This window comes from Anolis carolinensis, chromosome 4 (assembly GCF_035594765.1).
Source record: "Anolis carolinensis isolate JA03-04 chromosome 4, rAnoCar3.1.pri, whole genome shotgun sequence".
NCBI lineage: Eukaryota > Metazoa > Chordata > Lepidosauria > Squamata > Dactyloidae > Anolis > Anolis carolinensis.
In genome coordinates, this window is record NC_085844.1 from 239,907,959 (window position 1) to 239,920,683 (window position 12,725).

A 12,725-nucleotide genomic window follows, 5' to 3' on the forward strand; every position below is an offset into this window, starting at 1 on the left:
ACTCAAACCACTGTACCATGTTGGCTCCTATTAATAGACATTCCTCTGGCATAATTTGACATCATGCCTGCATACATCACCGAAAGAATTTCAGCTATTGTTTTAAAATAAAAATGTGATACTACAATCTGATGTTAATCTAATCATTTAAAAGTCATGCAGTCTTGAAAAGTATCCCTCACATTTGCAGCATTCTCCACTCCTCAAAATGGGGCAGTATTTGTGATGCATTGGAGATTATGCAAAAATTATTTCTTCCTTCTGTCATGTGGGGAGAAGTACTTATGTTATAATGCCAACTGGAACATAATCCCACAGAATGTGAGAGTCATTCTGGAATAGAAGCACCAGCCCGTGTAAGCAAAGACACATCAAGCTGACTGTATATTGTACCCTAGACTCACATAAAAAGAAAAGCCCCTTCCCTCTGCTTAGAAAATGCTGAAGAATAAATTCTCCCTAACTACTTCTCATGTTGTTAGCGCAAGGTTATGCAGATGAATCCGTTAGTGTTTCTCTCATTTTTTTAATTTGTTATATGTAGATCTTTGCTGAGCTTTCCAAACAAGTGGAAAACATGAATAGATGTGAACAATTTTTAAAACACACACACAGAGACCGGATCAACATCCCTCCTTTTTCTGAGCTGTTTTGATTTAATGTACTGCTGCCAATTGAAAGTGTATCTTAAAAGGCCATGTTTTACTTGCCTCAAATAATGTTCTGCTTCTTTGAACTCTGTCTCTCTATGAAGAACACAGCTGAGGTTTTTTTTTTCTTTTTAAAAAATACAAATACAAAAATGCAGCTGCAAAGCCAGAACTGAAAAATCCCACTGGACTCTCCAGCGTCTTAATCAGCAAAGTTCTCTTCTGGCTGCAGAAGTTTCCTTTCAAAAGCAGATAAAGGTCTCTGGATTCCACAAGCATAGGCCATGCAAGCCGAGAAAGTCTGTGAGGTTGTTGTCCGACAAAAAGAACTTTTTCAAGCTCTTCCATTAGGAACTGGGTGGAGCAAAAGGCATACTAGGCAGAAGCAAAATCAAGATGAAGTATGGTCCCGGACTGTGGTGGAGGCTCTTTCCTTGAAGGCTTTTAAGCAGAGGCTGGATGGCCATCTGTCGGGGGTGTTTGAATGCGATTTCCTGCTTCTTGGCAGTGGGTTGGACTGGATGGCCCATGAGGTCTTTTCCAACTCTATTATGCTATGTTTCCATGATTCTATGGTTTATGTGAGTCACTTAGTGCTGAGTAGCAATTGTCTTTCAAAATTCTCATGGACAAAGAAACTGGGAATCTATAGAACGTGCTGTCAAAACATTCTTGATAATATAGAACAGTGGTTCTCAACCTGCGGTCCCCAGAGGTTTTTGGCCTACAACTCCCAGAAATCCCAGCCAGTTTACTAGCTGTTAGGATTTCTAAGAGTTGAAGGCCAAAAACATCTGGAGACCCCAGATTGAGAATCACTGATATAGAGAGAAGGCATAAGTAAAGATATCTAATTCAAAACTACCTGTTTTATCAGTCTGGACTAAATTCCATATTGTTATTGAAGGCTTTCATGGCTGGAATCACAGGGTTGTTGTGTGTTTTCCAGGCTGTATGGCCATGTTCCAGAAGTATTCTCTCCTGACGTTTCACCCACATCTATGGCAGGCATCCTCAGAGGTTATGAGGTATATATAACCCTGAAATTCTATATTTCCCTTATACAGGGTGGGCCATATTTAATAACTCCTTTATTCATTCATTCATTTAAACTTACAATACCATAGCATCATATGCAATATATTTAGGAAATAAAAATACATTACATTATATTACAGGTTTTAAAACATCAGACACCTTTGTGACTTTTGGCCCAACCAGTAGAAGCAGCCTTAGGGTCATGCTTCAGCTTGCTTAGGAGTGTCCAAAATGATCAGCCATCTAAGAAGGAACAACTTAGGGAGCTGGATATGTTTAGCTTGGAGAAGAGAAAATTCTGAGTTGACATTAAAGCTAATATTAAATATCAGAAGGGATATCAAATAGATGACAGAATGAGCTTGTTTTCTGCTGCTCCAGAAACCAGAATGTGAACTAATGGATTTAAATTGCAAGGAAAGGGATTCAAACAAGATGTTAGGAAGACTTATTTTATTGTACAAGGTGTTTAACATTGGAATAGATTACCTTTAAAGTGGTGGGCTCTCCTTCTTGGAAGATCTTCACCTTGGAGTTGGGTCTCAGGCCTGTCTTAGTTGTGTATTTCTACATGGTAGGGGAATAGACACCATGGCTCCTCTGATCCCTTCCAATTATAAGATTATACAATTCTATAATTCTATCAAGTATTGTGTGTGTGTGTGTGTTTTCCTTCACTCTTGGCAAAATATCTTTCCTCCTGGGGAGAAGGGCTCTCCATTCCTTCCTTCTGACTGTTTTTGACTCAAAGACCAGAATTAACTCTAGAGGAAAGAAGGCATTGGCTGGGGGAGGAAAAATGGCCCCTAAGTACCAAGGGCATTGCTACTGTTATTGCTTAAGTGAAGGATGTTGTAATTAAAATCCCTTGCCTTCTCTAACTCGGTACCATTGCATTAGCTCTTCCTTTTCTTAGCACTGTTCTCCTTATTGATGTTCCTTTTAAAAAATTAAATAGCTGGGAGAGAGATCTACATGTCGCAAATTAAATTCAGGAAATCTCATAAAAATAAATATTCTACAGAATGCTAGGGATGTAAATTTTTTTGTACTTTTGCCCCCTCCCCTTTACAAAAGTAGATTATTCTATTAGCTCTCCCCTTGTTTATTTATTTTATTCTATTTCTCTGCCAGCACAGATCCCCTTGAGAGATTAAAACTGTGGACTAATGCACAGATGGGGCGAGATACTTGAAAGTCATCTGGATATTAAGAATTTAAATCTTTTAGCCTCAGCGATTTGAACAGAAAGCCAATTATGGGCCTGAATTAGTTTTCAAATTAAACTGCAATTTAAAGGTTTGTGAAATTAATCCTTTAAGGCATAGCCTTACATTTCTACATAAGCTGCTGCAAAGAAGTGAGGTACCAAATTTGCTGCCAAGTCTTTGGGAGGGGAGGAGGTGTTCCCTTCTACCTGATAGTGCATTTAATGAAGAAATTGCTCAGCATCCTTGCCAGTTGTACTCCTGGTAAAAAGGACATGGAAGAGTGTTGCGGAATGAGTTGTTAAGATTCTAGGAGAGAAGGAAATGAAGGCGACAAACACGAAAATTGCAGAGCAGTCAAATGTAAGAACCGGTCATTTTGAAGCTAAGGAAGGAGATGGAATGAAAGAAGGAAAGGGAAAATCCTCCCATTAACTGCAAAACAGACAGAGCATCACTGGATACTTGCATGAGTTGTCACCGTCTTGATCTCTTTATTGGTAGTCTTATAGGATAAGTAATTTTGGTTGTCTTTAAGGGAGATTTAAATCCATGTTTTGAAGAATGTGGTATAGGTCTTTCTTAATGGAAAATGCAGCACCTACCAATTCCAATTAAGAAGTAAAGACACCAATGGCTTTGTCGGAAAAAACTTCATGGCTCTCAAAAGATAGTATGCTACCCTTGAATTGAGAGGGTAAAAGTGAAAGTACAGTAGAGTCTCACTTATCCAAGCTAAACGGGCCAGCAGAAGCTTGGATAAGCGAATATCTTGGATAATAAGGAGGGATTAAGGAAAAGCCCATTAAACATCAAATTAGGTTATGCTTTTACAAATTAAGAACCAAAACATCATGCTGTACAACAAATTTGACAGAAAAAGTAGTTCAATACGCAATAATGTTATGTTGTAATTACCGTATTTACAAATTTAGCACCAAAATATCACGATATATTGAAAACATTGACTACAAAAATGGCTTGGATAATCCAGAACGTTGGATAAGCGAGGCTTGGATAAGTGAGACTCTACTGTACATAAGAACTGGAAGGGGAGAGGAGAAAAAAATCCATATGAGTTTATATCTTGGAGAAGTTTGTATCGGTAGCTAAGAGACTAATAGATTATTTTGGGTCACTGGAAACTAATTAATTCTAGCTGTATTTCTAAGACATATTTAATGGGGGTTGTTGTTACATTCTCAACAACTCTAAAGAGCACATACAGTTGGTGGAGAAAATCCAGAAAAAATCAAAAGAACCTGGAGATCTTCAATTTAGAAAAAGAGAATTAACTGGCAGTAAAAGACTGACAGATGATTGTAAAATTATGAAAAACACGGGGGAAAGTGAGTTTGTTGTAGCAAAAACAACTAAGTGTTTTCTGACATCTTAAAATCCTACAGATTTATTACAGAACCAGAGCCTACTCCATTAGATGCATACAGCAGGTATAAATACATATGGTGAAGGAAAAAAATGTAAACAGCACAGTTAAATGGCAACAAAATGTAAAAACTACCATCTGTGGCAATTCAATTAGAGCTTAAACAGATGGAAATGCACTGCAGAAATTGGTGATAATTGGTAATATCACCATAATGGCTGAGAAAATTAAGACCTGTAGTGGAGAAGGAAACCCATGCATATATTTAGTGTATATGCATTATCATTTTGTGTAACATTAGATCCATTTGTTCCAGTACTTCTCTTCGGTAGACAGGAGAACAGAGCGCTGCTGCTCACAATGGATGGTGACCAGTAAAATAAGACTGAGGGACTTTTATGATTGTGGTAACATTGCCAAGACGGTGATTACAAAGACTTTGTGAATATAAGTCAGTGAAAGATCTGTAATTCTTAGTTGCAATTTTGAAACTGCAATATTGAATTCCAGCCACTGATATTAAGCACGGCATCTGTTAATCTTATTCCTAATTCAGATTTTTATATTACAAGTTCCAGGCCTTCTGATAATATAGTCTCCAGCAGACATATTGGGTTTGCTTGGTACAGTAGAGGAGACTTTGATATCTGCTTTTTTTTGTTGTGTTTCAATATTATGCCATGGTCCTTTGCCTGCAGCTTCAACCAGCTATGATTGTAGATCTCCATGTCTCCTCCTGCTTCTCCACCCCCCATAAAAGCAAACCTCCATGCAAAAGTTTTTTCGTTTTCTTAACCAAACGTTGTATTTTGTGAACATGAAAGGCAACTCTTCAGTCACTCACGTCAGGGGTTCTTCTTGCTTTCGTTCCAAAATCTCTTCAGGCCAGTTTTTTAAATCCTCATTTAGGTGTCTCCCTGCTTCCTTTTACCAGGATGAGAATCCAATGTCTGTAGCAATTAGGAAAGAACTTTCTTTCTTAATTAGGTTAGCTGCATGAAAGGTCCAAATAGACCATTGGTTACAACAAACGAGGGTGAACAAGAATGTTTCAAGCTTGGAGTTGAATCTGAATAGATTGTCATGTCAAAGAGCTACTGATGTTTTCTGTACATAGCAGATCTTTGCTTGTAGGTTGTGTTGCACAGTTCAGATTATGGGTTGTGCAGCAGAGGTTTGTAGTAATCAGATGTGAGCTCTTTGTTCCAGGATAATGGAACAGCTGGTCTTCTTTATTTAGGTAGGAAAGTGCCAGAGGAGGAATTTGACAAGGGAGTGGGGCATAGAAAGCCCAGGCTTCTACTCAACCAAATGCTCGGCTGCCAACTTCCATTTCTGCAGATGTTGCTCACCCATGTTATGCTTTTGCCGCTGGGATTGGCAACTGGCAGACCAGATGTTACTATTTAGGGAGCCTGATTTGGTCAAGGAGGTCATCAGTTCCTGTCCTATATCTCAGGAACATTAGTTCCTGTCCTATATCTTTTCATAACCTTGCTGCTAGGTCCAGAGATTAAAGTTCAGTGGATTTCATCTGTTTGGCCCAAGGGCTGATCGGGAATTATAAAGTTTGCAGAAAATTCCAGTTCTTTGCCTTCCTCAGCTTTAGTTAATGTGGGAAAGAGAAGGAATGGAGAAGCATCCTTTATCCTAATTTCTGGGTATTTGCCTGATTTTTTTAAACCAGTCTATTAACATCAGTCAATCTAAATCAATTCAACATATCTGGAAAATAAAATGGCTGAGGAAATTCAACAGGACCTATGGCAGAACTCCAGTTTACAGAATGTAAATCATCACTTGAAGAGTTCTACAATAAGTGTGCTCCATAACTCTTATGCTGAAGGCAAATGAATCAAATGCATATCACATATGTACATGCATCCATATAAAATGAATACCCATGCACAATCTGAAACTGATTCTGCAATCTTGAGCTGAATGAAACCTTTTCATATCTGACAAAAGTGCTCAGCCACATATACAGAGGAACTTCCCCATGCATAAGATAATAGGGTTCAAGGTTGTATGTATTATCTGCACAAATTATCTTGATATGACTTGAAACAGGCAGTATCCAATGTCCTGTATGGCAAAAAGTAGCATATTGTTTACATATGCAGAACTGCACTGCTCCTGTGTTCTCAACAAACCCAGGATTCACTATTTATCTTCTCCAGCCCTTTCTCTCAATGGCCATTCTGTGGCTGGTGAAGGATCACAGCAGCATCTAAATATGTCTCCACAGCCAAACTCAGAATATTTACATCTTCTGTTGTAATCTGCCAGGGCTCTCTGAAACTCTGAGCAAATAATCATCATGTGTCTATGTAGGGAGACATAGCCAAATAGTGCTCTTAACCACTTCACCCACTCTTCACCAGCCACAGAATGGCTATTGTGGAGCAGAGGGTTGCTGGAGCTAAATAGTGTTGGTGGGCTTTGGTTGATGTGGAAAGTGAAAGAGAAAAGCAGCCATTCCTATGACCCATTAAAAGGCATATGCAGGTATAAGTTGGATGCGCACCTACACATGCCTATAAAAAGATGCCAATCAGTGGCCACAGATTCACTTGTGGAAGGCAAATCAACACTTATGTAAACTTTGTTTTATTTTAGAGTCTACAAGCATTTGAATAACAGGTGAATCTACACTGGCTAGGTAGATCCAGGCCCAATCTGGAGGTAGCCACACACACCTTGCCAAACCCACTGAAATAACAAGTTTGCATCACCATGGTCCAGTCCAAGATCCTATCAGCCCTCACCTTCCATGTTACTATCACTGCTGCTACCTGGCAGCAGAGCTCTGTGGCCCCTTCTACTCTCCTTTTATATTCCAGGATTTTATCCCAGATTATGTGCTTATCCCAGATTATATGGCAGTGGAGACTCATATAATCCAGTTCAAAGCAAATAACCCGAGATCAGATCCTGGGATATAAGGACAGTGTAGAAGGGGCCTGTGTGAGCTCTGGCTGTCACAGGTGCTCTGTTCTCACATCAGCAGAGGTGCCAGGACCAATGTACTATCAACCCAGTGGGACTATATGGATACCATTCTCCACCACAGCGGGTTCAACAGCGTGAATGTGGCCACCTCCAACGCCAGTCCAGAGCATTTCTGCTCTGAAATGACCCTGGATTTATGGGCTGGCCTGAAGTCTCTAGTCAACATGCAGAATCTATAAACATGCTGTTGTTCAGGTTGTTTTCAGTCCTTTTAATGGATACATAGAAATGAAAATAGAGAATCCAAACTATCAGATATTTTCCCACCTAATAGGATTTACAATATAGCAATGCAGCTCCAAATATAGTCAAAAACTTTATTGCCAAGCCTAGGAAGTAAATTATTCTCACCTTTTACCACCTCCTGCTCACAACTTGGTTGGTTTGTGGGGAAAAGGAAAGGAGATACACTAACAAATGAGGGAACTTGTCATGAGCCATTATGAGATGGGTTAAAATTGGAAATGGGTTTAGATCGGGCTCTTAATGGCTCAGGGATTTCTGACATAATTCTTGAATCCATTCTACATTTCTGAAACACTTCCATCACCAATCCTTTGTCCTTTCCTCTCAAACCCTCCTCTGCTTAGCATCCATTCTGAAAAATATCACATATTCAGGAGGAAAAAAATGACCAGAAGGGATAATTTCCATCAGTGAGAAGTCATTATTAACTTAGGTTAATGAAGATCTAATATAATATGGTTGCTGCTACAAATCTGCCCATAATTGTTTGAATTTTTATATATAGCAAGGGTAATTAAATTAAGTATCATGTAGTTTAGAAATTAAACCAAAAAGGTTAACCAACCTTAAATAATTTGGCAATAAGAACAATTTATAAACATAAACTGTAACGGGCAGCACTGTAAAGCAATAATTATCATTGTTTTATATTTAGAACACAGCACTAGGCAGGGTGTTGTAGGAAAAGGTTGTACGTTGCCTAAAGGCATAAAGAGCAAAGTGGAAGGATTTTTAGAGAGAGGGTTGGCCTCTTGATAAATGCTCCATTACCTCCAGTTTTAACATGCATTAAGTCTAACTAATGAACATCAATCTTGCTTTAACCTAGGTTGGTATAATGACAATTCTAAAGCAATTCTAAAGCAGCTATAAAAATAAAACATTTGGTAATAGCCATTCAAAGTGTTTTTACTTTAGAGTTAACCATGTACATACTGCTTCAAGTTTTGTTTCATTTTGGAAAGAATAATTCTCAACAAAATTATGTCTATGAGTCAGAAATACTTCATCTACCAGAGTGCAGGTGATTCAAGCCATGGCATCATCACAACAGCCCCAAATTCTCCTGTTTGTGGGCATCAGGTGACTCACAAGACCTATTTCTATGCCACTGCCCTGATATAGTCCTTCTGGATCTGTCTTTGCAGTGGTGACACCTAAGCAAGTAAATCTTCACTTATTTCATTCTTGCATGCAAGAACAAAAAATTCAAACTGTGCCCCAAAATGCACAAACAAAATGCACAAAGGTGACTCAATAAGGGAGTTATGTGCTCCCAATAACTGCTCAAATCACCATACTAGCTGCAACATTTTGAATCCACTGATGTTTCTGAAAGCAGCCCCATATAATGTATGTTAATTAATCCAAATGGATATAATCAGGGCATGTGTCACTCTAGCCAGATCTGACACCTCAAGGAATGGGTACAGCTGACACACTAGTTTTAGCTGTGCAACTGCAGTCTGGCCAATGCTGAAACCTGACCATCTAAAGCTCATAGTTGAGTCCACAAGAACACCTGAGCTGTGAGCCTAAGATATCTGGATGAGTGTAACTCCATCCAACACAGATAAGAGTCCCGGGTCCAGTAGTTCCCAATATTTGGCACTCCAGTTGTTTTGGACTTCAGCTCCCACAATTCCTAACATCTGTTGAACTGGCTGGGTTTTCTGGGAGTTCAAGTCCAAAACACCTTTAAGATCAAAGGTTGGGAATCATTGCCTTGGTCTCTGCAAAACATCTGTAAAACCCAAAAAGTGGGCCATGGTATTATAACTTGGACTTATACCACCACGAAACACTCCTGTTCATGGTATTTGCCTCCAGCCCTACAGTCTACAACTTTTTCTTCTACTTTCACAGGAGAGCAATTTTTTGGCCTAATGCAATAATGGCCAAGTTCTAAGTTTATTGAGAAGATGCCTACACCTGTCATCTTCACTCATAGATGTTCTAGACCACCCTCTCCCATTCACAGAGATCATTAAGATCGGTTGTGTTGTTTCTCCCCTTCTTCAAAGGAACCTATGTGATGACCGTGACAGCAAATGATGCAGATGATAGCACCACAGCCAATGGGATGGTGAGGTACCGAATTGTGACGCAAAGCCCGCAAAGCCCATCACAGAATATGTTTACCATTAACAGTGAGACAGGAGACATTGTGACAGTGGCTGCTGGACTTGACAGAGAGGTAAGAGAAAACAAAATTTGTGACCACCAAGATATTTTGCCATCTCCCTCTTAATCATGTGACATACTTGTACTTGTTTTGGGGATAGTGGTGACAGATTGATTCAGTATCCATGTGGTGATAAGTCTGTTCTTTGTTTTAGTTTGAACTTTAACGTACTTGAACCTTACTTACAAAATAGCTCCTTTAAAGTTTAGGCTACAGATGCAAAGAATATTTGAAAGTACTCAAGAAAAGGTCAGAAAGGTTTTCCAAGTGTTGGTAAACCAAAAGAATAATGGACTAGCATTAACCTTTCCAATACAAGAATCGTTCTGTAAAAAAAATGTGTGTCTTTTTTATTACATGAACCATTTATTCCACTACAATTGTGTTATTGTTGACAGCAAATATGGATAGCATTGAGCACCCTCGATATCACATCTCTCTTCATTGGCACTATTATATTGATTTGTCAGTTTGTAGCCCCACTCGTATATCCTCATAACCATGTCATCCTGCACTACTGCTATTTCTATTTTTTAATGTTTATGTTTAGCACTGTTGTGCAATTCTAGCATTTCAAAAAAAGACAAAACAAGTCAAATATAAATGTGAAATATGAAATAAAGGGGAAACCATTTGGGGATACCTGTCCCAGCCCGACACACTCTGACATGGATGAAGATGGAAGGCAGGGATATGAACACAGCAGTGCTTGTTGCTTCCCTTCAATATACTCATGTATAAATTTAGAAATGTTAATCAAAAATTCTGCCCAAAACTGTCATGTTAGTACTATACCTTAACTCTTATTTTAAAAAAAGGAACCATCCCTTTCTCTGAATAGTACAGTATGTTGAAAGGTAAGAGCTTAGTCCTTGAGAACCTAAAATAAGCACTGGCCCATGGTGGCATTTCTAGCCATTCTGAATGCCTGAGTGGGAAAATGGTGGCAATGTATTTATTTATTTATTTGTGGTATTTATATACCACTCTTCTCAACCCTGAAGGAGACTCAGGGCAATGGCCAAAAGCGATTAGCCCTCCAGGGTGGCACTGTCACTTGCCCCTCTTTGCTGAATGACCCTCAACCTATCTTTAGGTATTTTCAAAATCCATAATTTTGGTTCCACAATCTGCCCTCAACAAGGTCAACTTATACCTAAGGCTTTCTGGGGCTGAGTGTGCATGACTCTCCCAAGGTCCCAGAGTGGAGTTCCATAATCCAACACTCAAACCAATACACCATACTGACTGTGCATCTCTGGTTCCCAGGCATCTATTGATCTGCCCTAAAACCATGAAGCTAGAGAGATGAGGATAGAAAGATTATGCTTTCCGTCTTGTTTCCTTCTCCAGCTCAAACATGCCTGCCTCATATTTTGAAAACCATACATCTAATGTGCCAAAATATGAAACTGGGGAAGGTGCCATTCAAAACTTTTCTCCCTTTCATTTTGGCCCTACAAGCTGTGTTAAAGTCTCACAGCTTCTGAGGAGAGACTGCACTTGCCCAAACAATTTCTCTTCCATCCTCGCTCTCTGTTTTCCCTTCCTCTTCCCTCTCCTACTTCAGTCAATGCTTCTGTCTGTTCCATTCAAACACCTCAGGCTCTTTTTTTTTTTTTTTTTTTTTTTTTTGCTTGGAGGCTACAACCAGACTTTAAGGATTCTGGGCTGCTTCTGACACATCCCAACACCGCCTCCGAGCAGAAGGAAGGTGGCCACTGGTGAATTCAGAGAACTTGAGGGAAACATTGACAGCAAGTCAGCAGCCGGCTGGTACAAAGCAGGGAGGAGGGAGGAGCTGACGGACTGTCAAAAAGATTTGGAAGAGAAAATAGGAGGGATGCCAGGTGGAGCTGGCATTGAGCATTCGGGCTTGCCCGAAGCAGGCTTGTCAGCTCCTATTGACCCTGAGGCAGGAGAATCAGTTTGCCATGTCAAGAGAGTTGGTTGGGTAGGTGAAGAATGTTCGAGAGGCTGCATGTGTTAGAAAAGAAACAGAGATGGAGAAAAAGAAGGAGGGGAACACTGCCGTTGGCTTCCTCTCTACTACAGCAGGCCAATTTAGCACAGACTGTGTTTTACAACACTTGCTGAGTAGGATGGTTACAGTCACCTGCCACTTGGCATGACGCCCAAAGAAAAGCTCTCAAAGCGGTTGACTTCTTCATTTAGGCAGGCTCAGCAACAACACTCTGTCTTCCCAGATCTCCTTGAATGATTATCCCAGGCAACAATATTGGTAAATCCACTTTGGATGAGAAGGTGTAAACAGGAGTTGTAGCTGGTGAAGGTCAGGGGCTGAGGGACAAAATGAGGGCATTGTTTCCCCAAATAAGAATTTTGCTCTCCCCAAATGATTTTTTTTTCTTCACTTCCCCAATTCCTTCAGTTCCTCCGTCCCCTAATTTTCTGTGTCAGAGTACATTTGGGATTGAAAGACAATTTTAATTGGGAGATGGGGAAGCAATTTGTATTTGGTGGCAAAGAACTTATCCTGCCTCTCTTTAGTTACACCCTGGCCGTGAATGACCTTATATGCTCCCCAGTTTCCCTGTCGGTGAGAGATTTGAGGAATTTATGGTGTCTAATATGTTATTATTTGTTTTATAGTTTGTTTATTTGCTTTTTTGGTCACACTTTATGGCATTGAATGTTTGCTGCTGTATGCTGTGAACTGTCCTGAGTCACCATTGGGGAGATAAGAGTGGGATAGAAATAAAGTGTTATTATTATTAGATTAACAGTCAAACCCAGTCGGGTTTTGTTTGAATTAAGGAATAATGATGAGTGTGTAATATATTTTCAATATTTGGCAAAAGTTACTTTTTTTTGGAAGAGCCCCAAATCCCTAAGCAACCATGGCCAATTTGAGTTATATTCAAAAAATAACTTTTCTGCTTGTATTTGCCTCATATATAATCACAGATACATACACATGCTTATGTATGCATACATGTATTTGAGTCTCAGTGAAGCACACAAACCCTTCTATGTGG

At 39.5% G+C, this 12,725-nt stretch overlaps 1 protein-coding gene across 5 annotated transcripts in view; it reads left to right on the forward strand.

Moving 5' to 3' along the window:
• cdh4 (cadherin 4) overlaps positions 1-12,725 on the forward strand; it is a 945,608-nt gene that overhangs the window by 779,173 nt on the left and 153,710 nt on the right. For all 5 annotated transcript variants that reach the window (XM_062979013.1, XM_062979012.1, XM_008110150.3 and 2 more), the window contains exon 7: positions 9,566-9,738. In XM_062979013.1, coding sequence (XP_062835083.1) covers positions 9,566-9,738 — 173 coding nt within the window. The remainder of the gene's footprint in view (positions 1-9,565; positions 9,739-12,725) is intronic.